General features: G+C 67.6%; 1 protein-coding gene across 4 annotated transcripts in view; it reads left to right on the top strand.

Annotated features, from left to right (window-relative positions):
• The window catches only part of GPSM1 (G protein signaling modulator 1), a 30,502-nt gene that overhangs the window by 566 nt on the left and 2,254 nt on the right, over positions 1 to 27,682 (top strand). For 2 of the 4 annotated variants that reach the window (XM_060153762.1, XM_060153760.1), the window contains exons 2-13: positions 8,106 to 8,327; positions 8,967 to 9,102; positions 9,832 to 9,974; positions 10,266 to 10,389; positions 10,627 to 10,742; positions 11,097 to 11,252; positions 12,180 to 12,288; positions 13,431 to 13,554; positions 19,694 to 19,764; positions 20,599 to 20,778; positions 26,642 to 26,798; positions 27,162 to 27,370. In XM_060153762.1, the coding sequence (XP_060009745.1) occupies positions 8,106 to 8,327; positions 8,967 to 9,102; positions 9,832 to 9,974; positions 10,266 to 10,389; positions 10,627 to 10,742; positions 11,097 to 11,252; positions 12,180 to 12,288; positions 13,431 to 13,554; positions 19,694 to 19,764; positions 20,599 to 20,778; positions 26,642 to 26,798; positions 27,162 to 27,370 (1,747 nt within the window). Of the gene's footprint in view, positions 1 to 4,938; positions 5,697 to 7,199; positions 7,458 to 8,105; positions 8,328 to 8,966; positions 9,103 to 9,831; positions 9,975 to 10,265; positions 10,390 to 10,626; positions 10,743 to 11,096; positions 11,253 to 12,179; positions 12,289 to 13,430; positions 13,555 to 19,693; positions 19,765 to 20,598; positions 20,779 to 26,641; positions 26,799 to 27,161; positions 27,371 to 27,682 lie in introns of those variants that run through there. The other 2 variants (XM_060153763.1, XM_060153761.1) reach the window with 2 other exon arrangements.

Raw genomic sequence — 27,682 nt, 5'->3', positions numbered from 1 at the left:
AGGATGTGTCACGGGTGGGGCCGTGCCCCCACCAGCCCACCAGGTGCCTGTGGTCCAGTAGATTGTGGCTGGCGTGGGGCTGCAGAGCCAGCCAACTGGGTGGGTGGGTGGGCACCTGCCTGAAGAGGCACCTGCCGCGGGCAGGTTCGTGAGTGATGCCAGCGGTCTGAGCCCTGCGCCCCACGCCCATCAGGGATGACAGGGTGGCCCTGGCCAGGGCCGCGTGCCTGGCTGGTGACTCCAGGCTTGTCGAGGGTGTGCCACAAGGTGATGCCCTGGGCCTGGCCCAGACGGGCACGGGCACTGGCGTGCAGGTGTCCAGCAGAGCGGGGCAGGCGTGAGTGCTGGGCCGGGGTTGCTTACTGACTGCAGCTCCCGGAGGCGGGGACAGGCTGTCCCACAGTGGGGACAGGCCGTCCCACAGCGGGGACAGGCTGTCCCACAGTGGGGACAGGCCGCCGACTTGGAGGGACATCGTCCTGGCTACCCCCAGCCACCCTTAAGACCTGGGGGCTGCTGAGCCTTCACGGGGCCTAGCCTGGCCTGCGAGGATTCTCCAGCCTGGCCAGCAGCCCAGCAGCCGCAAACCTCTGCTGGGTGCCCCCCCCTCCCCGATGTGCAGAATGAGGCTCTGGGGCCCCTCCCACCTTGGTCTGGTCTGTGCTGCTGGCCAGAGACACAGCCCCCATTGTGTGGTCTCGGGATGGAGCGCTGAGCCCCCGGCCTGGCTCCTGGGCCCCACGCAGGGGGAGGGGCGTGTGAGTGGGTCTGTTGGCAACCGACGCTGGAGGCCTGTCCTAGAGGACCCTCTCCACGGCCCCCCTTGGGATGGAGAGCTGTGCGGGGCTGCACTTGCCCCAGCGTCGTTTCTCCGATGGAGAGGGGGTATTTCGGAAGAATGACACGTGTTGATCTGGCGGCTGCCGGCTGTGTGTGTGTGTGTGTGTGTGTGTGTGTGTGTGTGTGGTGTGTGTGTGTGTGTGGTGGTGTGTGTGTGCGCGCGCGTGTGTGTGTGCGTGTGTGCGTGCGTGTGTGTGTGTGTGTGTGTGTGTGTGTGTGTGTGTGTGTAGGGGAGCTATGCTGGAGGAGGTCCAGGCCGCTTTAGCCCTGGGAGACCCTGCGCAGCCAAGCCTGGGGTCCACATCGTGCTGGTCTCCCCACAGGCTTGACCTGGCAGCCTGGGGTGTGGGCTGGCACCAGGGCCCAGCGGGGACACACCAGACAGGACCCTGGCCTGGGGGAGCCATCCCTGGGCAGGGGCAGAGCTCAGAGCGAACGCTGGGAGGGGCCCGGAGCCCGGCCTGGATTCCTTGCGAGCTGAGCCCCGAGTGGAGGCCGAAGGGGCAAAGCCCGGCAGAGGTTTGGGGGGCGCGGCCACAGCCCGCCTTCAGGGCGTCTGGAGCCGCGCGTGTAGCCGCGGCTGGGTGTGCGCGGGCCCGTGCCCGGTCGGAGCTGGCGTTCAGAGGCTGCCGAGACGCTCTCAGAAGGTCATCTGTCCCCTCGGAGCTTGTGTGTCCTGGGAAGACCCCCCCGTGGCGTGGGAGTGGAGGGGTGCGGGCAGCCCGGCACGTGGATGCCCCGTGGACAGAATCCCCTTGGTCTGAGCACCCCAGGGGTGGCTGTTCTGGGAGAACCCCTGTTGTGTGGGGGGCCAGGCCAGGTCCCCTCTGCCGTGGCCCCGCCTGGTGACTCCCCTTCCGCACACCCACACCGCTGCCTGGTGAGGTGAGTTCAGCTCTTACAAAGCGGGTTCTGGGCGGAACCGGGCATAGAAAGCCCACGGAGAAGGGCCTGAGCGCGAGGGTGCTCGTGACCCGCCACGTCCCCAGATGGGGCCCTGGGGAGGGCACCGGGTCGGGGAGGCAGGAGTGGGCGGGGTCTCGTGGGGTGGGAGACGGTTAACACTCAGAGCCCCGGTCCGCTGCCCTGGGTGTGCTTCCCCAGGGCAGGGGTTTGGGAGGGGGTGCCGAGGGGCCTGGGGGGGATGGGCAGGTGGCCGAGAAGCCCCCGAAAGTGGGGAAGCCACAGGCCGCCCTCTCCTGGCCCTCTGGCTCCCTTAAGGCCAGCAGCTGAGCGCTCCTGCTGGGGCTGCGAGGGCAGAGCTGGGCGGCGAGCACACCACTGCAGGGTGGCTCTTAGAGGCGTGACCCATCGGCAGGTGCCCGGACAGGGGTCCCACGCCCCGTGGCAGTCGGCCCTACCCCGGGGCTCCCGAGAAGCGTGCCCCTCGGCACTTTGTAAAGCTGGGTGGTGGTCCTTCTCCTCTCCAGTGATTCCTGCTTCTCCCAGGCTGCCTGTCCCATGATGCTCCTAGATCCCCCGCCCAGACTGAAGGGGAGTCAGTGTGGCTTCACTCTGGGGACGGCAGGACAGGGGGTGAGCAGGGGCCCTGGAGCGTCTGCCCAGAGGCCCAGTGTGGGTGACAGCCCAGGACAGGGACGCTGACATTTAGCAGAGAGTGGGGCTGATGGGGATGCAGCCCCTGGCCAGTGAGCCTTGGTGGTGGGAGCCGGGGGCCAGGCTTGGAGACCAGCCTCGGTGGTCTGGTGCGCACCAGAGGACGGCGTGCCATCCGGGGAGACAGGCAGGTGGGGCATGAGTGCTGATGGACCTCCCGTGGGGGCAGAGAGCAGGGCAGTAGGGGCCAGGCGGGGCCGGGCCGATGGCTACTCCCGGGATGCTGTCTCAGGTGCCGCAGACAGGTGGGAGGGGTATGGGGCTGACGTGGTGACCAGAGCAGTAAGGCCGGCCACTGAGCGGTCAGTAATCACTTCATTAACTGGTAAGCCAGGGGGCAGGTGGCGGGAGCTTGGCAGATACTACCCTGCCTCCTGGCCGCCGCGGTCTGGCTCCTGGGAAGGCTGACCCTGGTCAGCCGCTTTCAAGGAGAGATGTGCTGGGCCGTCGTGGTGTTGGGTAGCAGAGCTCACGGGTGGACGAGGCCTGGCTGGGGCAGGCAGGCTGACCCCTGAGGCCCCTGAGGCGGTGGGCCGCGTCTCTCCCTAGGACGTGGAGGACTGTAGATTAACAATTAAGCATCGGACTTCCCTGGTGGCGCAGTGGTTGAGAATCCGCCTGCCAATGCAGGGGACATGGGTTCGAGCTCTGGTCCGGGAAGATCCCAGTGCCGCGGAGCAACTAAGCCCGTGCGCCACAACTACTGAGCCTGCGCTCTAGAGCCCGCGAGCCACAACTACTGAATCCCGTGCGCCTAGAGCCCGTGCTCCGCAACAGGAGAAGCCACCACAATGAGAAGCACGCTCACCGCAAGTAGAGTAGCTTCTGCTCTCTGCAACTAGAGAAAGCCCATGTGCAGCAACAAAGACCCAACGCAGCCAAAAAAGAAAAATTAATCAAATTAAAAAAAATTAAGCATCTATTTAGCCCAGGTGGCAAATCCCAGGTGGAAGGCTACCCCCTCTCCCAGAGTTTGAGTGGTAAGGCTGGTGAAGGGGGAGCTAAGACCACAGCCTCTGGCCCCTGAGAGCCCTGGCCAGTCCGGCCCAGAGCGCCAGGGAGCCCCATCTCGTGCCCTGACAACAGGGCTCTTGTCAGGCCCTTGGGTGGACAGGCCTGTTGGAGGCCCCTGCAGTCCTACAGCATGGGGGCATGGGCAGTGGGTGGGAAGGCCGGCTCCGCAGACCGATGCTGCAGTGGGTGACCTAGGGGTGCTGCAACCCCAGTGCATCCCCAGTGGGCAGGAGCACCCACAGATACCCCCAGGCCTGCAGAGGCAGTGTGGAGAGACAGGCTCCAGAGCCTTCTTCACTGAACAAGGAAGTGAGCCTGGCCAGTGCAGGCAGGTTCACGGAGGAGAGGAGAGGACGGCCTGCGGTGCAGGTGTTGGGGGGCCGCCCCGGGGGGTGGAGGAGGGGCGTGGGGTCGATGTGACAGTGCAGAGTTTTGAGGGTTCAGCTTGTTGGCAGGAGCTGCGCAAGGGGGAGATGGTCCAGGTCCTGCCCTGCCCCCCTCAGCTGAGCTTCCCCCGAGGTGGACAGAGGCCTCCGGGCAGGGAGGAGAACGCCCTGGCCTGGACACCCTGGGGACCAGGGCCTGGTGTGGGCGGGTGGGCAGCCTGGGACCTCATTTCTCCCACCTCTGCATCCACCCGCCCAGCCCCTTCCAGGTCTCGGCCCTCCCAGACCCCGCAGAGTGGCAACGCCTGCTGGGCCTCCTGGTCCGATGCTGACCCCTGGGTCCTGTATCCTGGGCGGCCTTTGCCCTGGACCACCACAGCCTCCTACTCATCCCTGGGTTCCCGCCTCTGCTCAGACCCCAGCATGGTGTTGGGGAGCTGGGCCCACCCTGGGTCTGTAGTTCCCTCTGACCCCAGAGCTGCGTTTCCCTTCCTGTTCCAGGTTCCCAGCTGCTTGGTCTAGCTGAGCCCCCTCCCACCCAAGGCCTATCGCTGAGATGGGCAAGTGGCCTGGCAGGAGGGGCCACCTACGAGTGGGGCAGAGAGAGCCTCTGTGAGCGCCGTGGGAACCTAGGGGCTCCTGGGATGCAGCAGCACCGTGGGCTGGGCTGCTGGGAGGGGAGGGGCCTTGGGCTTCTCCCCACTGCTCCGCCCTGACCGAGCCCCGTGGCCCCCTCCCCCTAGCTGGACGTTGGCACCAACCCCCGCTACTCCAGAGGCTTCTCCCTTTGCCCAGAGATGGTCACTCGCGCCTCATCAGCCGTGGTGGCTGGAGGAGCTGGGAGCCGGGCTGAGGAGGTGGCCAGGGGGCTGGTGGTTTCAGGAAAGGAACTGGGTGGGGGGGTGTCTATTCCTCCCAAGACGGCTGGCCCCAGGCCCCTCTAGGCCTGCACCTGGGTTAACCTGGGGCCTGGGGCTCCTCGTCGGTCAGGTGCTGGTAACCCCAGCAGTGCCCCAGAGGGCCGGGGGACTAACAGGGTGACTGGACTCTGTGCCCACCTGTTGACCCTGCTGCATGCCGGGCGCTGGGCACCATGTGCTGCCGTGGGCCAGGCTGGGTGTTGGGGGACAGGCCGCCAGGAGGACGGGGCGGAGCCAAGTGCAGACCTGCCGAGCCCCAGCTCCCCAGGTGGGGGCCACACCGCCGTGTCCCTCCTCCTCTCCTTCTCTCACAGACGTTGACCCGGAGCCAGCTAGGTGCCTGGTGCTCCTTTGTGCTGCGTGACGGGGTTCTGGCCCCGCACCGGCCACAGGGCCAGAGTGGGGTGAGAGTCTGGGTGAGCGGGACGGGGGTGCGGCCGCTGCACCCCTGCTGTGCGCCTGCCCCCAAGGGGAGCGCGTGGGCAGGCTCCCCTGGGCGCCCGCCGGCCCGCCCTGCTGACGGCGCTGATCCCCGGCTCTGAGCCGCCCTTGATCCCCTGATCCACCGCAGGCCCTGGGAGGCCCCGGACCAGCTGCCGGGGGCCGGGGGTCTCCTGGAGCCGAGGCCACCAGAGCCTCAGCCCACCGCTCTGGGGTGGGGGATGCGGGGCACCGTGAGGCCGGCGCACCCCCAGGACCAGCAGCCGAGGTGGGGCGAGGGCTGGCTGGCCAGGAGGGAGGCCCGGAGCCCCGCCATGCCGGCTGCCGCCACGGAGGGCCCGCCTGCGGCCCTGAGCCTGGCTGAGAAGGCCGTGTGCAAAGTGGTGTACGGCGCCCCCCGCCCCCGCCCGCTGCTGCTGCCCGTGGGCCTGGAGCTGTGGCTGTACGTGCAGAAGATGCGCCACCTGCAGAGGAAGAGGTGCGGCGGCGGACGGGTGCTAAGCTGGAGGTCACCGTGCGGTTGGAGGTTCTTGGGACAAGGAAGGGGGTGGGGCTTTTGACCTGGGACACCCTGCCTGGTGCCTCCCCAGGTGGCCTCCCCACGTGCAGGCCTGGTGAGCTTTCCCAGTCTGCAGTTCCGGGAGGCTGCGTCAGACACCCCAACATTGCGCCCCTGCCCCCTTGACTTCTAGGCCCAGGGCCCTTCCCAAGCCAGAAACCTCCTCTGCTCTGAGCCACTGATGCCACATCTCTGGGCAGGGAGGTGGGCAGGGGGAGGCCACGCCTGTGATCAGATCTGCCCGAGCCAGTGGGGCTCCGAAAACACCTGCGTTTCAGACCGAATCCCCGGGAGGAGAGGGCAGCTAGCCGTGCAGTGAGCAGCTGGGCAGGGACAAGCAGGCCTTAATTAAGGAGCCCCGTGCGTGGCCCTGGTGGAGTGGGGCTGCCCGTGGGCTCCTGCCACGTGGCATCCGGAGGGCCCTTCCCAGAGCTCTTGGCGAGCTGGCTGCTGAGGAGTGGGCGGGGGGTGAAAGGGCCTGGCGTCCTGGTCTCGAGGCCATGCCCCTGACCCCGGCTCTCTGAGAGGCCACAGGGCTCTGCTTGAATCTGGGGGTGGGGGAGATGGCGGGGTCCTCTGGTGCGGGCCCTGCATCCTCCGGGGGGGAGGAGCCCTCTTCCCCAGGAGGAGTGGCCCCGATGCTGGGGAGTCGTGACTGGACAAGGGGCGTGGTGAAGGTGCCGACAGAAGGCGCTGAGCCTGTGGGGTGCGGGGCGCTGGGCTCAGCTTCTCCAGGGGCTCACCAGCCTCACCCCAGCCAGTTCTTGAGGTGTAGCTCTCAGTGTAAATAGAAGTGCCCTGCTGTCTTGAGAACGCAGGAGCAGAGTGAATGGGGCGTTGTGGTTTCTATCAAAGGGGCAGTTTGAATAAAACGGTTGAGGGACTTCCCTGGTGGTGCAGTGGTTAGGAATCCACCTACCGATGCAGGGGACACAGGTTCGAGCCCTGGTCCGGGAAGATCCCACATGCCGCGGAGCAACTAAGCCCGTGCACCACAACTACTGAACCTGCTCTCTAGAGCCCGCGAGCCGCAACTACTGAAGCCCGTGAGCCACAACTACTGAAACCCGCAAGCCACAACTACTGAGCCTGCACGCCTAGAGCCCATGCTCCACAGCAAGAGAAGCTACTGCAATGAGAAGCCTGCATGCCGCAACTTGAGAAAGACTGCACGCAGCAACGAAGACCCAATGTAGCCCAAAATAAATACAGAAATTTATTTTTTAAAAAAGAAAAGAAACGGTTGAGAAGCAGTACTCTAAACAACTTTATTTTTTAAGGAAACACGTTGGCTCCCCCCCTTCAGTAACTCCTGATCATTGCACACTTCTAACAACGAAGCAGGTCGAGTGCGTTGGGGTGCAGCTGGCTGTCTGGTGTGCACGTTTTATTATAAATTACTCTCTGTAGGTTTTCCATGAACTCTGATGATATCCGAAAGCAATGGGAGTAAGAGGAGGATAACGGGGCGGCCTGTGGCAGCCCGGAGCCGGCTCCCGCCTTTCCAGGGGGTGCTCTGCTCCTGCTGTGTGGTCTCAGTGGGGTGCGGGGTGGCAGGGGCCGCTTGCCTCGGTGGGGGCCCTCTCCCTGGCTTTTTCTGCACCTGCGCCCCCAGCCCCCCTCGGGCCCCAGCGCAGGACATCGACTCAGATGCAGCCACGCCCCACCAGAAAATGGGAGGTGAGGACAGGTGACGGCCGAGTCCCCAGCCCCTCCCTCCCCCCCGAGAGCTTGGAGGGTGGGGGCCCTGCTCCAGGATGCAGGACCCAGGAGGGGCTGGGATCGGATCCTGCCTGTGTGGCCCTGACCATCTGGCTGACCCTGTGAGCCTCCGTCATCCTCACAGGGGATCAGGGCCTGCCCCAGGCCACCGTAGCCACTGTGGCAGGTAGCGCCTGGCCCAGGGGCGGCCCCTCGCCCCAGCAGCTGGGACTGGGGTGGGGGGAGGTAGTGTCTGCAGGCCGCCTCTGGGCGAGGGTCCGGCTGCAGTTGCAGATTCATGCTTTCGTGGCCGCCGGGTGCCCTGGGGGTGGGGAAGGGGAGCCGTGAGGCTGCGGCACAGGTGAGCCGCACCGTGTGCCAACCTGGGCGTTCATCCAAAGAGAGGTTGACGCCCACGCCCCCGGGCGCCGCACTGGCCGCAGCCGTCCGAGGTGCCCCGCTGTCCGAATGGTGACGTGCAGGGGTGTGAGGGGCAGGCTGAGAGCCCTGACCCTCCTCTCCGCCCAGGATGGAGCGTGGGGGGCAGGCTGAGAGGCCTGACCCTCCTCTCCGCCCAGGATGGAGCGTGGGGTCAGGCTGAGAGGCCTGACCCTCCTCTCCGCCCAGGATGGAAGCCTCGTGCCTGGAGCTGGCCCTGGAGGGTGAGCGGCTGTGCAAGGCTGGTGACTTCAAGGCAGGCGTGGCCTTCTTTGAGGCCGCTGTGCAGGTGGGCACCGAGGACCTGAAGACGCTGAGCGCCATCTACAGCCAGCTGGGCAACGCCTACTTCTACCTGAAGGAGTACGCCCGGGCGCTGGAGTACCACAAACACGACCTGTTGCTAGCTCGGTGAGCCGTCCTGCCCCTGCCCACCCCCCCCCGCCCCGCTCTCACCACGAACCGACCAGCCTCCTCCTGCTGGCCCCACCCACTCAGCCCCCCCTGACCGGCCCCTGCCCCCCATTTCCCAGTGTCTCCGTTCTCCTCGGGCCTCCAGAACTTCCCCGCTGCTGCCCCTCCCCGGAACACCCTCCCCTTGCGTGTTCCCTGCCCCCTCTCTTGCTCCTTAAGGCCTGCAGGAGCCCCCCCACCCCATGAGCCCCCAGATATCCCAGGTGGGGGCGGAGCTTCCGACCACTGTGCCCACAGGCCCTTCCCCTCCAGCTGGTGGGCCCTGGTTTCAGCATCCAGCCAGCGTGTGGTGGCGGCAGACACGCAGCAAATACACACTGCAGGGTTAATTCCCTCTGCCAGGCCCCCAGCTCTCCTGCCTCCAAGCCGGTCTTCGCAAGTCCTTCCCCCAGACTGGCCTAGCAGAGAAGTGGTCCTGAGCTGGGCCCACCCGCCGTGGGACCCCTGCCCGGCATCATGCCAGTGTCTGGGGGCTCCCGGTCCCCCCAGACTCTTGCTGCCGTCACCAGGGCTCCCTGCTGGGTTCAGGGTCCCGCCAGTCCTTGGTCCAGCCCCTCCCTCTTTCCTGCCCTCCAGGACCATCGGTGACCGCATGGGGGAGGCCAAGGCCAGTGGGAACCTGGGCAACACACTCAAGGTGCTGGGCCGCTTTGACGAGGCCGTTGTCTGCTGCCAGCGGCACCTGGACATCGCCCAGGAGCAGGGGGACAAGGTGGGCGGCGGCCCCTGACCTGTGGCCCTGTCTGGGTCTGGGATCGGAGCCGCAGGTGACACCACTCATGCCCCATGTGCTCTTCCCGTGGGACGACAGTCCCCTTCAGAAACGAGGGCACTTTGGCTCACACCGATGCTGTGGGGCTGAGGCCCGGGCTCCCATCTTCCACGTCAGCTCCCCTCTCCCCGACCTCCCCTCTGAAGCCACCAATACCCCCAGTCACTCCTGGGGCCAGAGGGAGACGGGGGTGGGGGCCGGCTCCGGAAGGAACCTGGCTGGAGAGGCAGCACCGTTCGAGCAGCGGTGGGTCCAGCTCTGCTGGACCCTTGACAGCCCTGCTCTGTGTCCTCCCCCCGTGGCCCTGTGGGGTAAGCATCCCTGCCCCTGTATGGGCGAGGAAACTGCGGCTGAGGTGACTGACTCGCCCCCGGCCGCCTCGGAGGTGGTTGAGCAGAGGCAGAGCCCTGACCCTTGGGTGTCAGGGAGGGGTGACCGGGAGGGGTGGGGACAGGTCCCTCCCTCCCCGTGACCCCTACCTTAGTGTCTAGACCTGGTGCTGCCACCCCCCAGGCCCTTGCCTTTGGGGCCCGAGGAACAGCGGGGACCGTGGACCAGGCGATGGGAACACCAGCTCTGTGCGCACAGGGCCTGAGCGGCCAGCTCCTCGGGGGCTGTGGCTTTGGAGACGCCCCCCCGCCCCCCCACCAACCTTAGTGTCACCCACAGGTTGGGGAGGCGAGGGCACTTTACAACATTGGCAACGTGTACCACGCCAAGGGCAAGCAGCTGTCCTGGAATGCAGCACAGGACCCCGGGCACCTGCCGCCTGCCGTCCGCGAGACGCTGCGCCGGGCCTCTGAGTTCTACGAGTGAGCAGGCGGGGTCATCCCCGCGCTCTGCACACGCGGGGACCTGGGTGGGCTCCCTCCTCACCCCCACCCGCCCTGTCCTCGGCCTGGCCGGCATAGGCTGCACCTGAAAACCAGAGTCGGGGGCGGGGCGGAGGCTGAGCTGAGCTTGGAGCTCAGACCGAGCAGAGCCACCCTCCTCTGGGGGCACGACCCTGGGAGGGACTGTGTGGAGGCCACCCACTCAGCATCTTCTAGCCTGGGCGGGTGGGTCGCTGGGAGGGACACAGCTCAGAGAGACTCGGCCCCCAGGAGGAACCTGTCCCTGGTGAAGGAGCTGGGCGACCGGGCAGCCCAGGGCAGGGCCTATGGCAACCTGGGCAACACCCACTACCTGCTGGGGAGCTTCACAGAGGCCACAACCTTCCACAAGGAGGTAAGTGGGTGGCAGCGACGGGGAGGCCCTGACACAGGGTCGGAGCGAGACGGCCGGGGCTCCCCAGCAGCCCCCTCGCTTCGTCGGGGCTTGGTGCCGGGGCTCCCAGGGCTGCCCCTCTGGGCACACAGACGTCGGGCTGGCCGTGCTGGGCAGTGGGGGGGGGGCAGCACCTGCCATCTGCATCGGATCCCGGGCTGCTCCAGGACCACCTGGGCCTTGTGTCTGTGTCCTCAGCGCCTGGCCATTGCTAAGGAATTTGGAGACAAAGCGGCAGAGAGGAGGGCCTATAGCAACTTGGGGAACGCCCACATCTTCCTGGGGCGCTTCGACGTGGCCGCCGAGTACTACAAGTAGGCAGCACCCCTCCCACCCCCACCGCCCAGCCAGGGAGAGGGTGGGCTCTGAGAGGGTGAGGGAGCCTGGACCCCAGGCCAAGGAGGCGCCCACCTCAAGCTCTGCCCTCCCAGCCTCCCCAGGGGCCATGCGGGGGGTTCTGTGCCACCCTGGAAGGGCGACCGATGGAGCCCAGAGAAACCCCCCAGTGGGGTCCTGGGGCTGGAGGCCTCGGGGCCAAAGGGCTGCTTCCCCACCGCCCCCCACGTAGCCCTTGGAAAGGGGCGTTGGGGGAGCATGAGCTGTGCCCTAGCCCCCGTGGAGGGGAATACTGGAATCTTCCTTCCTGGGGTGACCCCCCGCCCCCACAGGAAGACTCTGCAGCTGTCCCGGCAGCTCAAGGACCAGGCAGTGGAGGCGCAGGCCTGCTACAGCCTGGGCAACACGTACACGCTGCTGCAAGACTACGAGCGCGCCGCCGAGTACCACCTGCGGCACCTGCTCATCGCCCAGGAGCTGGCCGACAGGTGCGTGTGGCGGGGACGCGTGGCTGCCCAGGCCCACACCGGGGGGCCCCCCGATCGCCCCTTCAGGCCCCTGGGCTGAGTAACAAGCTGATTACAGTGGCCTGGGCTCGCCGGCCTGGGTCTGAGGCGCTGCTCTGCCGCCGACCGCCAAGGGACCCTGCTCGAGGCGGCCTCGCCTGCGCTCAGCCTCCCCCATCAGCTGGCCACACCGCCCACTGAGTGGGACCCGGTGAGACCAGTGGACGCTGGGCCAGCTGCTCGCAGTGACCCTTGGCGCAAGCTGGTTGGGGGGCTGTGCCCCAGTGCCCGCCCCGTTGCCTCCTTGAACACCCCCGTGCCCCCCTCTCTCCACGTCCGTGTAAACGGCAGTCTCTACAGAGAGACTGCCTGGCCGAAGACGCCTAAACACACAGCCATGCACGTAGGTCTGGGGGCGGCAGTGGCAGCAAGAGGGTCCCGAGCCACAGGCCAGGGCCCCGCGCGGGTGGTGGGGAGGAGGCGTCTTCTAGAAGGCTGCTCTGCCGGGTGGCTTAACGTGGCCTGCAGTTTTTCTTTGGGGTGATGGTGTTTTGGAACGAGATAGAGGCGATGGTCGTAGGTGGTAGATGAACGCAGAGCCACCGAGTCGTGCGCTGTACAGTGGTTGAGTTTATGTTACATTATTTACGGCTCCATTTAAAAATTTATGACCAAGGGAATGAGGTCACTGCTGCTCAGGGAGCCACAGGGGTGAGCGCCTCCCCGGCCACTAGGGGGCAGTCAAGGCCACGCCGGGGACCCTGGACCACCCACGGAGCACCCCCCACACCCATCCCCAGTTCGTGATGGGCCTGACCACCCGGAGGCTGGGGGCTTGGGGCGGCTGGACTAGTGGGCAGGCTGGCAGGCCTGGGGTGCAGACGTGGACTCAGTTTCCCTCCCCGGCAGAGTGGGTGAGGGCCGGGCGTGCTGGAGCCTGGGGAACGCCTACGTATCCATGGGGAGCCCAGCACAGGCCCTGACCTTCGCCAAGAAGCACCTGGAGATCTCCCAGGAGGTGAGCCGGGCCTGCCCTCCCCTCAGCCCCCAACCCTGGCCTTCGCCAGCGTTGGAGCCGCGCATCCCCGGAGCTGCCCAGCCCCCTCCAGGTGGGCCGGTGCCTCCGTGTGCTCTAGGCCCTTCCCTGGCTTCGCCACCTGCTGCGAAGGGGCCCGGCCACCCCGTGACTCCTGAGACCTGGTGGCTGCTTGTCTGCTGTAGCCAGGGGGTCGGGAGGGGGGAGGGGGGCCCGTTTTCCGCCCATAGAGGGTTAGTGTCACCTTTGGGCAGCCACCACCGGCTGCTTCTGTCTCCGACGGAAATGTCCCAGGCTGGGCCGTGGGATGCCTCTGCCCGACACCCAGCGTGGAAATACCTGCCGGGGCAGCCCAGGGGCACAAAGGCACTGCCGCCCCTGGGGGATCTTCCCCTGGGACCCCTCAACCAGACACCTTCCTGGGGAAGTGGGCCTGTCCACCCAGGACCCTCCTGCTGGGGTCAGGGCAGCCCGCGATGGGGCACTCCAGGGTCGGCGCGGGTGAGCCCCGGCTCCCCGGCTCCCGGCCGGTCCCCTCCTCAGCCCCCACCCACCTCTGGGAAGCAGCCCCAGCGGCAGAGCCAGGTCACCTCCCACCCCAGCGCTCCCCAGACCCGCCACAGACAGCCCCAAGTCCACAGGCGGGCAAGGCCCTTAGGTGTCCCGGTGGAGGGGAGGAGAGCTCGCGTCAGGGGAGGTCCTGGCTTGGAAAAAGCCCCTCCGCCTGGGCCGCCAGCGGGACCGGCCCCTGCGTCCCTCTGAGCACAGGCAGGGGCCCTGGAACTCCACGTGGGGGTCCCCCCCCCACCTTACCTGTGGCTTTGCTCCTGGGTAAGCACGTGGCCTCCCTGCAGGGAGGGTCCCCGCCGGGAGCCTGGCGGGCACGGGGCTGAGAAAGGTGCAGGCTGACTGCCCACGGGGGGGCCCCACGTGGCACGGCCGGGCTGGGGTGTGAGGGGGGCTGTCAGGGGCACGTGAGGCTACCCCCGCCCCCGGGACCCCCGCCAGACTCCACCTCTGGGGCGCAGTGGGCCTAGTGCCCTTGGAGACCCGGGGCCGTGACTGCCCCGTGGGAGTGCACAGGGGGCCTCGCAGCCCACTGACCTGGCCCTGCCCGGCTGCAGATCGGGGACCGCAGTGGGGAGCTTACGGCCCGCATGAACGTGGCACAGCTGCAGCTGGTGCTGGGCCGGCTGTCCAGCCCGGCAGCCGCGGAGAAGCCAGACCTGGCCGGCTACGAGGCCCAAGGTGAGCTCCTGGGCTGGGCGTGGGGTGCCGCTCTCCCGTGGGCTCAGACCTCAGCCTGAGATGCAGGGGCCTGAGAGGGCAGGGGGGTGGCAGGAGGGCTGCCAGGGTAGAGGGGGTGCTGGCTCACGCTGGGGCCCAATGGGCTCCGCCCTCGAACAGGAGAATATTTAACAGAGCTGCTAGCCAAGGGAAGGGGTCCCTCATAACGTGTTGAGCCCCTGTCCCTGGGGGGTGTCAGCATCTGAGCCCCGTCGCCAGCTCACTCCAGAGCTCACAGTGGCGTGGGCAAGTGACAGGGTGCTGGGGGCAAGTCGGGACGCTGAGATTGGAAGGTGCGGGACACAGCGCGGGCAAAGGGGCATTCAGGCCTGTCCTTCATGTCTCTGGGGCAGTGGGGCCCTGGGGTCGCCCTGAACCCCCCAGGTTTCTCAGGCACAAGGAGGAGGGAGCCCCTCCCTGCCCCTCCCTAGCCACCCCACTCCTCTGGGGTTGAAGACCCCCCTCCAGGCTGGGGGCTGGGCCTGGGGGAGGGCTTCTTGTAGGGATGGAGTGGGAGGCGGCTGCTGGCAGGAGGGAGAAGCCAAGTCAGCCAGAGGCCGAGGGAGCCGTGAGCCGGGGACTCATCAACTGAGGCCCGCAGCTCAGCCACGGCTGCTGTGACGACCTCGTTCGCGGGCTGCTGGTCGCCCTGTGTAGGTCAGTGATGCTACCCACACGGGGACAGGAAGTTCGCGGCCAAGCAAGTAGATCAATAAATGTGGGCGCTGGGGCAGGGGCCGCCCTGAGCTGGCCTCCCGCGCTGCTGGTGGGTACGGGGCAGGCTCTGGGCAGGGGGGTAGCTGCCCCTCCCTCCCAGCCCACACAGTCCGCAACTCGTGGTTCTCGAGTTCTCGGAGAGTCCAGCCCCAGGCCCCTCATGGCTGTGTTCCCGGGTCGCCCACCTTCCCCAGCCTCCAAAGCCCCCAGGCCCGCCCAGGACGAGGCTGGGAAGCCATCCGACTGTGGTGTCAGGCCTCCGGGGTTCTGTGCTGTAACGCTCATGGATTTGTGACAACGGCCTGTCCTGGAAGAGGGTTCAGAGCCACACCCTCGCTCAGAGGCTGAGACGGAAGGGAGGAAATGGGCTGCCGGGACCCTCAGCCACCCTTGTTTTGGGGGTGCTGTAGCCAGTGGGGATGGGATGGAGTGTGGCCCCCTTCGCTCCCCACCCTGTCCCGGCACGTGCAGGCCAGTGTCTGCCCTTCCGGCCAGGGTTTTCCGAGGGTGGGCAGCTCCGCCCAGAGCCCCTGGCACGCCTGGCCCTGCCAGGCCACCCTCTGGGAGCCCCAGCGGCAGGTGGGGGCAGGGCTGAGCCCGGCGTCTGGAAAGGCTCCTGCGGAGGCCCGGCCCAGCCCCGGGTTCTCCTGGTGTTTTCCTCCTCCTTTGAGCTGAGGAAAGGGGGGCACAGGGTGGGTGCGGGAACAAGGCGGCTTCTGTCCTCCCCACGCCGCCTCTTCTGCTCTGCCCCGGGCCCAGACCCTTCCCAGCCGGGGCCCCAGGAAGCCTCCTCCCACCAGGCTGCCGGCGCCGGGCCGCCAGCAGCCGCTGGGAAAAGGCCATCCTCCTGGGAGGACAGTGGCCGGGACGGCCTCCCGAGGCCCGTGGAGGCAGGTCTGGGGGCCCCGGCCCTGGGATGCAGCTGCTGGAGGTGGGCCAGCGCCCTGAGTCTAGGCGGCCCTGGAGAAGAGCTCTGCTTGGAGGAGACCCCCGGTCGGGTGAGCCCGGACGGGCAGGGCCTGTGGTGCAGGCCACGGCAGGGCTTTCTGCAGGGACAGCATCATTCCTTCATCCGTTCGTTCACTCGTTCTTTCAGGGGCGTACTGAGCGCAGGTGGTGGGCCGGCCCAGTTTCCAGAAAGCCGGGTGCCTGTCTTCTGGAAACTGTCCCTGGGGTGCGGGGGTGGGGGAGTTGCATATCCAGAGCCTGGCAGTGGAGGGCGGAGTGGGGGGGTGGCGAAGGGGGCCAAGTGAGCCCCCGGAGGGCCCTTAACCAGCCCTGATGGAGAATCTCCAGGGGAGGAGGGAGGCCCTGGGCTGGGTCGGGGGTGGGAGGGAGCCGGTGGGCGTGACCGTTGTGGTGGGCGTGGCCTTGCAGCAAGGCGTGGCCTTGCATCACAGGCGTGGCCCGCGGTAGGCGTGGCCTGTGGTGGGCGTGGCCTTGCACCACAGGCGTGGCCTGTGGTGGGCCGTGGGCCTGGGTGGCTGGCACTTCCTGCAGCTGGAGGACCCAGAGCCTGGCTGGGTTCAGCCCACGTGTTACCCTCACGGCCCTCGCTGCCCCCACCCCAGCTAAGAGGTCCCAGGGTGAGTCTGGGTGGGCGGGGCACCTCCCTGCCACTGCTGCCTGGGTCAGGGTCGGTCCTCCCAGGGTACTTGCTGTGCCCACCCTGCCCACCCCAGGAGGGCGCCGGGCGGGGGCCCATGCTGGATGGAGGTCCCACTGCGCCCCCTCGACATGACAGCACAGTCAGCGCATAAGATGGGGGAGTCGGTGCTGAGCCCCACGGGGCTGCCTGCTCGTCCGCTCTGGTGGACGCCTCTGCCTGCCTACAGGGTGTGGACTGCCCTGCTCCCCCCCCAACTTGTGTTGCTCCTCATTCCCTTCATCCCCTGTGCCCTGCTCAGGGCATCCTGGGCCCAGAGCAGCAGGAGTCCCGGGACACCGCGTCCAGCCGCCTTGGGAGGTTGGGATGTTCGTGCTGTGATGTCTGAGCGGCTGCTTAGGCTGCGGGCTCTGGCCCTGGCTCCGCACGTCCTGGTTGGCAGAGCAAGTGGCGACCTAGCTGTGCCTCCGTGTCCCCATCTGGGAAGCAGGCCCGCTGGTCATCTTGGGAAGAGCACCTGGCGGGGACGGGCACAGCTCACGTCCCCAGGAGGGCTGAAGATGCAGACGCAGCACGGTCCCTCTGTGCGTTCAGCAAGTGGCCTGCAGCCCCCCACGTGCCAGGCACCTGTGATGGACAGGTCGGGGCCACGGGGCCTCACCTGTCCTGAGGCCTGGCCCTTCTCCAGCCACTCTCCGCTGGACCCCCTCGGGCTCTCCAGGTGAGCCTGACTTGCTGCGACACCTGCCCTGCACAGGCACGCCCGCGGCCCCGACTCCCCCTGTCCTGACCTGGCTCTACCCCTCTGGGCTCGCTGGCCTTGGCCAGGTGGTCACCCTCTCTTGAGCCCCTGTGTCCAAAGTCCTGGGAGGGTGGCTAGGACCTCTTATGCTGGCGACGGCCCGCAGGGGACAGTGAATGAAACTGCCCGTGGGGCCTTACACAGTAGGCACTCGGTAAACGTTAGCTACTCATTCCACCATCCTTAAAGCACCTACTGTACGCTAAGCCCTGTCCGAGCTCTAGGGCCACAGCAGTGATAAATGATAAACGTGCGGAAAGAGAATCACATGTTACAGGTGCTTCGGGGGCTGGTTAGGAAAGTTGGGTGGGGCAGGGTGTAGCCGTAAGTACAGCAGCGGGTGGCAGCTCGAGTCCCGTAACAGAACTCCGCAGACTGGGCGGCTTGAACCGTGGACATTTAGTTCTCACAGTTCTGGGGGCTGGATGCTCAAGAGCAGGATGCCAGCGTGGCGGGGTTCTGTGGGGCCTCTTGATCTACAGATGGGCGGGTGGGGTGTGGGGGGAAGAGGGCGAAGGAGCTCTCCGGTCTCCTCATGTGGGCACTGATCCCATTGTGAGGGCCCCACCCTCACGATCTCAGCCGACCCTAATCACGTCCCCAGGCCCCACCGGCTGTACCATCACATTGGGGTTTGGGGCTTCAACGTGAAATCTGGGAGGATGCAGAATATTCAGTCTATAAGCGACATTTGAGTGAAGACTCGAGGGGGTGGAGGAAGGGAGCCCTGAGCCTGAGAAGGAACCGCAGTCCTAGTGGAGGGAACAGCCGTGCAAGGGCCCTGAGGCAGGAGGGATCCCGCCAGGGAGGAGCCATGGGCCCTTGTGTAAGCCCCGCCCTCACAGCAGAGGGGCCCTTGCAGGTCCAGCAGCAGAGGAAGGTCTAACCCAGACCCTTGGGGCATCTCTCTGGCCCCTGCATGGAGAAGGGACCACGGGGCAAGCCTGGGCAGGGAGGCAGTGGGGCTCGGGGGCTTGGATTCTGGGTTGGCTCTGAAGGTGGAGCCGCCAGGAGTAGGGAGTGGACATGAGGTAGGAGGCCGGGGGCACCAGGCCGGGCAGCTGGAAACCAGCGGGTTGGGACAGAGTGTGTCGAGACACCTGGTGGGGACAGAGGATGACGAGGGTGCTGCACAGGCCAGGCGTGGTGCGCAGTCCTGGGGAAGTTTCCAGGCCTGACTCTCCGGCGGACAGGGCAGGAAGCCAGCCAGTGGTGCCTGAATGCCCCCAGTCAGGGCGGGCTCAGCTCAGGGGCCGCTGGAAGCGCTGGGTTCGGAACACGCTCTCCAGACAGAGGATGCATTTAGCCAGGCCCGGAGGGCCTTCCGCCCGCTGTCCTCATGGGCCGGGAGGGACCCGCCCTGCAGCCGGGCGCGGGCTGCGTCTCAGAGGGACCTTTCATGGTGGAGCGCCAGGCGGGGCGGGGCCCCTCGCTGGGGCGGCAGGAGACGGAGCAGGGCTGTTGCAGGCCGGGGGTGGGGTGGGGTAAGGGCCGCCAGGCATGCGGTCCCCAGTCCTTTTGTTCGGGGCCAGTTCCTTCGTTTCCTCCTCAGAGCTGCCTTCCTCGTGCCGCTGCGGGTGGGCGGGGGGACCCGACGCGACCTCCTCTGCTCCTCTCCTTCACCTGTGGGTGGGCCGTGTGCCCCGAGGCTGCGCCCCTCTGGCTCGGGGCCTGGCAGAAGCCTGCCAGCCAGGGGCTGTTTTCTTCGGGGTGGGGGGGGCAGCGGCAGGCCCGCACGACCACCACGGCCAAGCGGTGGGGACAGGGGGCCGGCGGCTGGCCTAGTCCTGGGGGAGCGCTTCCAGGAGCTGCCTGGCTGGCACCTGGTCGGGCCACTGTGGCCACTCCTTCCCCAGCTCCTGGGACGGCGACCGCCGACGCCCCTCCGAGGATCACCGCGTCCCCACCTCGGCCTTAGGAGGGCCTGGGGCCAGGACAGGGAGGAGAGCGCGGCCGCCCTCGCCGGCCGCTGCAGGCCCCCTGCCCAGTTAGTTCTTGTGAAGCTCTGCATGTTTGGTTTGGGCTGGTCTGAACGCCCGAGCGCCAGAGCCGGCTCCCTTCTGGGGACCGTGTCCCAGGCAGTGGGTGTGGGCCCGGAACCCAGGCCAGGCTTGGGGTCGGGGGCCGGGTGGAGGACTCCCCGCCCACCCCTCGAGGCCGCTCGCTGTGGCGTGTGCGCCTGGCCGCAGCAAGGGGCTGGACAGGGCGGGCTCTGGGTCTGGCTCCCCACGCTGCACCGCAGGCGTGCACAGAGCAGCTTAGCTTCACGAGCAGAGCCGTGGGCGGCGGGCACTGGCGGTGGGGATGGAGAGCGAACCGTTGCATCCATGGCTGCAGCTTGCTGGGCGCCCGAGACGCGCCAGGGGCCATGAGATGCTTTCCAGTCCCCCTGCGCTGCGGGCAGTGTGTCCGCCGGCACCATCTGACGGGGGCGTCGGGGGGCGGGCGTGGAGGGGGCTGAGCTCCGCAGGGTGGGTGACCGGTCCAAGGCCAGTGGTGCCGAGACGCGACCCCCAGGGTGTCCGCTGGTACCGGAGGCCTCGGTCACTTTGCCCACTGTGCTTCCTGGCCTCGCCAGGCCCAGCCCTCAGAGGAGAGTTCACTCAGCCCGCCCCCCCCCCCCGAGGACCTGGGCTGCCCCGGTGTGGGCGGGGGAGGGTGTGCGGGCACAGGGTGTGGGGAGCAGCTGAGCCAAGGCTGAGGCCAGGGGCTGCGTAGACTCAGGAAGTGTATCTGAGGAGAGGGAACGGTGGAGGCGAAGGCGAGCGGGGAAGAGCCGGGCCCAGAGCTCGGGAGCTGAGCTAACGGGGGCCCCTGCGCGGTCGGCCCCGCCTGGGCGCCCGCGTGCTTGTCCAGTCGGGGGTGCGGCGCTCGTGCAGACGCCACGTTGGCCCCCACGTGGGCTGGGAGGTGGGAAGCTCGCGATCCTCGAGGCCCGGGGCCGGCGCCGGCTGACTGGGCCTGTTGCCTTGCAGGGGCCAGGCCCAAGAGGACACAGAGGCTGAGCGCGGAAACCTGGGACCTGCTGAGGCTCCCCCTGGAGCGGGTGAGTGGGGCTCAGGGCGGGCGGCTGGGGGCACGTGGGGCAGGTGGCAGCCAAGCGACAGCCGCCTACAGTTAGAAGCAGAGCGTGCGCAGTGGGATGGATAATGAGGCTGGCGCGGTGTTTGCCGGGCTGCCAGCACCCGCCAGGGCTCCTGTCTGCGTCATGTCCCTGCCAGGGGCGACAGATGTGCCCCGTGCGGCCCAGGACCCTGGATGGGCCATGTGCCCAGAGAGGGCCCCAGGAGACCCCGCAGCACCGGGGGCTGCTCCCTTGCCTCTCACCGTGGTCCCGCCACCCAGGCCCCCGGCTCCTTACGTGCTGTAGACCCCAGCATCCTGGCTGGCCCCCATTTCCGTCTGCCCCCTCCTCACTCGGGCTCTTCTCCAGGGGGAAGCAGAGCTGTTATGGATGGAGCAGTGGGGGCTTGACAAACCCCAAACAGATTTGGGGGCCCTGGGGCCGCTCTGTACCTGCCAGGGTGGGTGCTGTGTGGCCCAGGAGCAGTGGCCTGGCCTCTCGGAACCTCCAGTCCCTCCAGCGTACACTGGGTTCAGTTGTGGACAGCCACGGGGACCCACCGTGGGGACAAGGCTCAGCGCCGCCCACGGTCACCCATCGCTTAGTGTGGGCAGGTGGACGTTTGGGGTGGTCCCCGCCCCGCCTCTCCCTGCCCCCAGGCTGCCGGCAGCTCCCTCTTCCTCGGGCCCCGGAGCACCTCCGTGTGGGTCAGTGAAACGGGGCTGACTGCATCTGCTCAGCCCCTCTTGGGGTCCTGGGCTGGGGGGCGTTGGCGGCCCGGCCCCCTCCCACGCCTGGTCTTCCCCGCCTCCCCAGGAGCAGAATGGAGACAGCCACCACGCGGGGGACTGGCGGGGGCCGGGCAGGGACTTGCTCCCCGCCCCCGTGAGGAGCAGGAAGTACCAGGAAGGGCCGGACGCTGCTGAGAGGAGGCCGCGGGAGGGTGGCCACTCCCCACTGGACAGCGCGGACGTCCGGGTGCAGGTGCCTCGCACGGTAGGCGACTTCTCCCCAGGGGCCCACAGGGAGCCGCGAGGGGCTCCACTGCCCATCCTGCACAGCATCCTACACGGCCCACCTGGAAGCCGGGCCAGGCCTCTCCAGGGAGCTGAGGTCATGGCCCTGGGCTGTCCCCTGGGACCTGGTGGGCACAGGGCCTGCTGAAAGCCCGGGGCACCCCGGGCAGGGACAGGGTTTACTCATCAGCCGGACGGGAGGCCTCGTGCTGGTGGTGGTGGGGCAACAGGCAGCCCAGGAAGGGTCTGCAGGACAGCTTGGGGGGTGCAGCTCAGGTTCTCAGGCCCAGCCAGCAGCCTCGTCCTGGCGACACAGTGTACAGACGTAGACAGACAGACGGGGTCTGGTGGACAGATGAGTGGGGATGGACGGCTGAGGGGTGGGTGGACTAGTGATCGAGTAGACGGACAGGTGGGGGATGGAGGGACGCACCTGGTCTCTTGCTGCCTGGCAGGTGTCTCACGGTGCCCAGGAGCCTGGCTGGCTTCTCCAGGCTCTCAGGAGCAGGTCAGGTATGGGGGGCACAGAGGGGCATGTGCCCGGCCACGCCCAGGTTCAGAGGTCAGCCTGGAGCCCCCCATGCACAGAACACCTGCGTCCAAGCCTCCGAGAATTAGTCTGAAAATAGTTCCCTCCAAGGGTTTAATCAGCACCTTCCCCGCCTTTGAGGGGCGTGGGTGCCGTGCAGGGTATTCTTAGCCCCAAACGGCTGCTTTGCACCCGTCTTCCCGTGAGCCTGGGGCAGCCTCCGCTGACCCCATTTGACCCCAGCGCCACTGGATGGGCCAGAGGATGGCCAGAGTCTGTGTCCGGGGAGTGGGGTGAGCGGGGGAGGGCACAGGGGCCTGGGGACGGGGACGGGATCCCTGCTCGGGGCAGGAGGCCCCGTCAGGCCCCTCCCCGACCCTGAGCCCAGGCAGTGCAAGGGCCCAGGCAGTGCAAGGGTGTTGCCACCAGCACAGCGGGGGCTGCGGGATCTGAGGAGGGTGGCTGGGTGTGATCTGAGGGGCCGGGCATGGGGAGCAGGGCTGGGCCGGCCCCAAAGGTCAGGGGGAGTCTTGGAGTCGGCCCAGCCAGAGAGGGTCTGGGCAGGGAAGGACCCCTGCCAGGGCACTGGGGAGCCACAGTGGGCTCTGGAGTAGGAAAGGCCTGCCCAAGGCTGAGCAGAGGCCTGGCCTGTGCTCATAGCCCCCACCACCCGGCTTCACCCAAGACCATACTTACCAGGTGACGGCGGCGTCCATACCCACACCCTGTTGTTCATGCTGTGAAAGGGGGGCTGAGCGAGGAGGGCAGCGCCTGCACCCCAGCTGCCTACCCGCCCCCGCCCCGCCCCGCAGCGGGGAGTGCAGAGAGACTTGTCTTTCTGATTCTCTCGCATCCCTAAGTCACACCAGCCTCCCCGCACGAGAGCTGTCTTGGAAGGCTTCCCGAAGAGGTGACGGAGGCAAAGCCGTACACCCCACCTCCCATCTGGGGGCCTCAGAGCCTTGGGCCCCAGAGGCGGGGCCCGGGGAGGTGAGCCAGGCCCCCCCGACACACTGCGGCTGCCACGGGCGGAGACCAGCGCTGCGAGAGCCCCTGCCCGTCCCGTCTGGGAGCTCTGGCCCAGCCGCGTCCCTGTAGCTGCAGTTCCGGGACCTCCTCTGCCAAATAGACGGCAGTCGAGGCTCAGGCTCGCCACGTGCGCCTCGTTCACAGCAGCCCTAAGGGGAAACCAAGGCTCAGGGTAGAAGGAAATGGCTTGAGGGCGTCCAGCTAGGAACGCTAGGGCTGGGCTTGCTAGGCCAGGGGCAGCTCCTGGCACCCACAGGTCGGCCCCCAAAGAGAACACGTCAAGGTGTCGGGCCATGGTGGTGTCTTTGGAGAAAGTTCCTACGACAGGGTTCTGAGCCTGGCCCCAGCTGGAGGCCTGGACCCCGCTGGTGGGCTGAGCCCCCGTGCCCACCCAGGCACCCGACAGGAGGCGTCCTCAGAGGGCCAGTCTCAGGCTGCTGGTGGTGGCCGTCTGTCCCCAGGGCTGTAATGGAAGGGGCCGGCAGCTCTGAACCCACTACAGAAGGGGCAGGACAGAGCAGGCCCTAAGAGGGGCCTCTGGTGTCCTCACCTCTCTTGCCGGGACTACCCAGGTGCCTCGGGTGGTTGGCCCCTGCTGACTCCAGGGCTGGGCTGACGCTGACTCCACGACCTCCTGGAGCAGGAAAGGGACACCCAGGCGGCAGCAGGAGGCCAGGGAGGGCACTGCAGCCGAGGGGCTTTGGTCTGGGGCCAGGCAGAAGCCAAGGGGGCTACTGTGTGGTGCTGCGGCTCTGCAGGGGTAAGGGTGTCAGGCCACGCGACCATCGAGGCCCAGGATGGGAAAGGACACTGACCCATCCGGCTCCTCTCCGGGCTGGGCAGGAGGCTGGGGCTGCTCTCAGAGAGGACGTGCTCCCCAGACAGGTTTCACCCCCTCGCCCTGCTGCTGTGACTGCCCACAGGCTCTGTGCTCAGGGAAATCCATCTCCGAGTGTTTACGGAGTGTGTGCGCGTGCGTGTGCGTGCGTGCGTGCGTGCGCGGGTGGGCGGGGACGGGGCGGGGCCCTCACCCTGGGTCCTATCTAAGCATCAAGCTAACAGAGCCAGTGGGTCTCTGCGGTGAGGCAGCACTGGGCACTGTAGGCAGGGCAGTGGCACAGGGGCCTCGGCGTCCTGCCTGGGCTCCACGTGGCCCAGCACCCAAAGGCACTTGGCTGCTGGCGGACAGGGCTGTGGATCCGCGTGGGTGGGGGGTCCCTAACACAGCTGGAGGCTCACGGCCTGTCGGAGCTGGACTTAGGCGGCAGAGCGCTCCTCCTGGGGGGCCGGGGCGGGTGGGTGGTCAGCCGGCGGGCAAGCGGTCCGCTTCCCGGCAGCCTCCCCCGGGCCAGTTCAGTGGGGGTGAGTCCCGTGTGTGGACCCGCACTCACCTGCCTTCGGACGTCCCCGTCCTGGGCAGCTCGGGAGCCAGGGCAGCTGCAGCCCTGGGGAACTGGCCAGGCCGGCTGGAGGGGAGAGTTTGCACGACCAGGGCTGGCTCCTTCTTCCCGGGGAGAAGATGGGCTGAAACCTCTGCGGTGGGGCTGGAGTGAGCCTCAGGGAGTTCTGACCTCCGGGCGGAGGGAGCCCGAGTCCGGCAGAGGAGGGGGCGGGAGCATGGGGTGGCCTCCAGGTCCCCTGAACGTGTCCTCCTGGGATTCAGGCCGGTGTCCTGAGCGAGGGGCGTGGGCCTCCCCCTGTGCCTGTGGTCCCAGGCCAGCAGTGCCCTGCATGAGGGGGCGCCCACCCTTCACAGGTGGCCCCGGGCTCGGGGAGGGTGAGAGCTGCCAGGCCCCGGGCCAGTCCCAGGTCTCAGGCTGGGGTGGCTGTGGCGCAGTGCCTCGGGAGCCTGTCTGGACGACCGTGGCGGGGCCCTCAGCCCAGCCCTGGCCACGGTGGTGATAGCGCCGTGAGAGGCCTACAGCAAACCCCCCTCTCCTTCAGGTGCCTCTCTTGAGCCCAAGTTGCAGCCCAGGGGAGGCTGGAGGAGTGTTGGGGACACGTGTGCCCAGTGAAGTGGGACCCCCGGGTCACACCTTTCCTGGGAGGGGCCTGGCTCCATTCACCTGGCCCATGGTTCACCTGGGAGATCCCAGCTGGGGCCGGATGCTGGGCTGGGGCGGGAGCAACAGCTCCCCCTGCAGTGGGCCAGATGCTGTGCTCACCCCACACCTGGCGGAGCCGGGGGCCCCCAGCCTGTGAGCAGAGCCCACGAGCGCTTGGGGGGGGCACCTCTCCGTAGACCCCACCTTGACGCTGGTCCCCAGCCACTCTGCCGGGCCTGCAGGTCCCCAGGAGGCCCGGACTAGGTGCAGCCCCCTGGCCAAGGCCCCTATGAGCCCCTGAGCACCGGCTCTCCCTTCCCTCCAGGTTTCCTGGGCACCACAGGAGAGCAGAGCCCTCAGGGGTGGATTTTGAACCCCCCCGGCTCCGGCCTTGGCTCTGGGCCCGCCCTGGCCAGGCAGGGGGTGGGGAGGTGCGACCCAAGAGCCTGAGCCCGGTGGGGTCTCCTCCGAGCTGCCACCTGCCGGCACAGGTCGGTGGGACCACCCGCTCGGCTGCCCCTCCCTGCCCACGTCGGCCAGCGGGTCCTCCCGGCCTTCGGACGCCTCACTGCCCCAGGGCCTGAGCGCAGCTCGAAGCGGCCCTCACTGTGCTCTGGGAGCCCAGGCGGGGCCAGCTTCCAGGGCCCCAGTCTCCTCTGTGAAACGGGCTGGTGTTGGGTCGTCGGGAGCTCTGGGGTCACGCATTTCAGGCAGGGCTCTGAGCGACGAGGCGGCCGCCAGCCAGCCAGCCAGGAGGTGCACGGGCCAGGGCTGGGCAGGGGGGGCCAGCTTCTGGCGGGGGAGGGAGTGGGGTGCCGATTAGCGCCCAGAGTGTCCCCTGGAAGCCTCTCCATCCAGCCGTCAGCCCGCAGGGCCCTGGACCAGGCTTGGTGAGGCTGGCGCTGGGGGTGGGCTGCTCTGGTCCTGCCCTCTGGGCAGCCCCTGAGAGACCACGCCCTCCATGGAGGTGTGAACTGAGGCCACCCTGCCCGTTGGGACTCAGCCTGACCCAGGGACCTGGTCTCACCCTATCGCACCCACTGCCTCAGAACTGCGGCCCCTCCCCCCATTCTGACCCAGCAGTGGGACTTGCCTGGGTCAGCTGGTTTAGCCCAAGGTCAGCCCTCCCCGTTGCCCAGGCTGCCCACTTAATGTAACTTTTTCTTTTTTAATTTATTTTATTTTATTTTTTTGGCTGTGTTGGGTCTTCGTTGCTGCGCGTGGGCTTTCTCCGGTTGCGGCGAGTGGGGGTTACTCTTCGCTGTGGTGTGCGGGCTTCTCATTGAGGTGGCTACTCTTGTTGCAGAGCACGGGCTCTAGGCACGCGGGCTTCAGTACTTGTGGCTCGTGGGCTCAGTAGTTGTGGCTCAGCAGCTGTGGCTTGCGGGCTCTAGAGCACAGGCTCAATAGTTGTGGTGCACGGGCTTAGTTGCTCCGTGGCATGTGGGATCTTCCCGGACCAGGGCTCAAACCCGCGTCCCCTGCACTGGCAGGCGGATTCTCAACCACTGCGCCACCAGGGAAGCCCCCAGGCTGCACACTTATGCTCACTGAGGGCATCTTCCAGAGCCCCTGTGGTCCAACCACCAACCCAGGGCCCCCAGCCTGGCGTCCTGGCTCTCCCCAGCCACCCAGAGCAGACCCTGGCCCACCACACTCCCGCCTCAGCCAGCACGCGGAGGGAGGGGCTGGGGGATGAGAGCACTGTCTCTAGCGTGGCCCGCGCACATCTGCTGTTCTCTGGGGACCTTATAAAACTGTCCAAACCCCACAAGGGGTGGGACTGGGAACACAGAAGCCCTCGCCTTCCCCAGTTCGGGCTCCTTGCCTTTGGTGGTGTGGCCTGACATGGCCGGCACAACTGGGTCCAGCATCACCGCTGCCAGGGCCCTGGCACCGCCACTTCCAGCGTGCATCACGGGCTGCCAAGGGGCTAGTCCCTCACTCACTCGTTTACTTGTTTAGCAGACACTGGTGAGCGCTGTGCTGGGTGCTGGGGCTCCGGAGGTGCACAGGCATGGGTGGCACTCACTGCAGGCGGCTGACACAAGGGCCCAGTAGGGGCCCCCGGGGGGCACCAGGGAGGAGAGAAGCGGGGGCAGTGGTGGTGCTGGGAGCGGGAGGGGCCCAAGCCGAGCAGCACTTGGCTGTGTCCGGGGGTCTGTGAGGGGCTGGTGACCACAGCAGGGCCACCTGTGGCTGGCCTAGAGCCAGCACTGACTGCCCGTCCCGCCCCCCAGAGCATCCCCCGGGCCCCCTCCTCCGACGAGGAGTGCTTCTTTGACCTGCTGAGCAAGTTCCAGAGCAGCCGCATGGACGACCAGCGCTGTCCCCTGGAGGAGGGTCAGCCCGCAGCCGCTGAAGCCACGGCCGCCCCCACCCTGGAGGAGAGGATTGGTGAGCCCGCGGGGGCCGGCGCCGGTCCCCTCCCTCCGCTGCAGTGTTCCGAGGGCGGGGCGTGCCCCCTGTCACCGTGAGCCCCATGTCCCCACCTTGCCCAAAGCTGCGTCCCGGAAAACGTGTAATCATCCCACCCTCCGGAACACACCGTGTCGGGGCGCAGCGGTCTCGGAGCGGGTGTGGGAAGCCAGGCTCTCTGCTCTGTCACCCCCTGGAGGCCCTCAAGGCGGGCATCGGGCCCACGGCAGGAGCGGCGGAGAGCAGCTGGGGTTTGGGGTCGGCAGAGAGGCTGCTGGGGGCTCTGGGGGCACAGCGGGCTAGGTCCCTGCCTCCCCGGGCCTGACCCCCTGTGCCCCGCAGGCCAGCCCTCGCTGACGGCCTCCCCCCAGACCGAGGAGTTCTTTGACCTCATCGCCAGCTCCCAGAGCCGCCGCCTGGACGACCAGCGGGCCAGCGTGGGCAGCCTGCCCGGGCTGCGTATCACCCATAACAATCTGGGCCACCTGCGTGGTGACGGGGACCCCCAGGAGCCGGGGGACGAGTTCTTCAACATGCTTATCAAGTGCCAGGTGGGCTCCGCCACCCTCCTCCCGCCTGCCCCCCAGGCCCCTCGGCCCCGGTCAGCTCAGGGCCCCTCCCCGGGAGGCTCCACGCAGGGCCTGGGCCCTCCGTCTCAGGGTGTGTCACGCGGGACTGGACCCCAGGCTGGCTCAGCCAGTGTCTCTGAGTGCCTGTGGGTGCTCAGACCCATGGGCCTCCTCCTGGACCCCCTGAGTAGGTCACCCCAGGACATCCTCAGGCTGGCCCCTCCCTACAGTGCAGGAGCCTGGAGCCGGGCGCGCCACCGGGTATTCCTCCAGCCTTCCACATTCGGATGGAGA

The sequence above is a fragment of the Lagenorhynchus albirostris genome, chromosome 7 (genome assembly GCF_949774975.1).
Source record: "Lagenorhynchus albirostris chromosome 7, mLagAlb1.1, whole genome shotgun sequence".
NCBI classification, from domain to species: Eukaryota; Metazoa; Chordata; class Mammalia; order Artiodactyla; family Delphinidae; genus Lagenorhynchus; species Lagenorhynchus albirostris.
The sequence above is the reverse complement of the archived record's forward strand: the minus strand, read 5'-3'. Positions and strand labels throughout refer to the sequence as shown.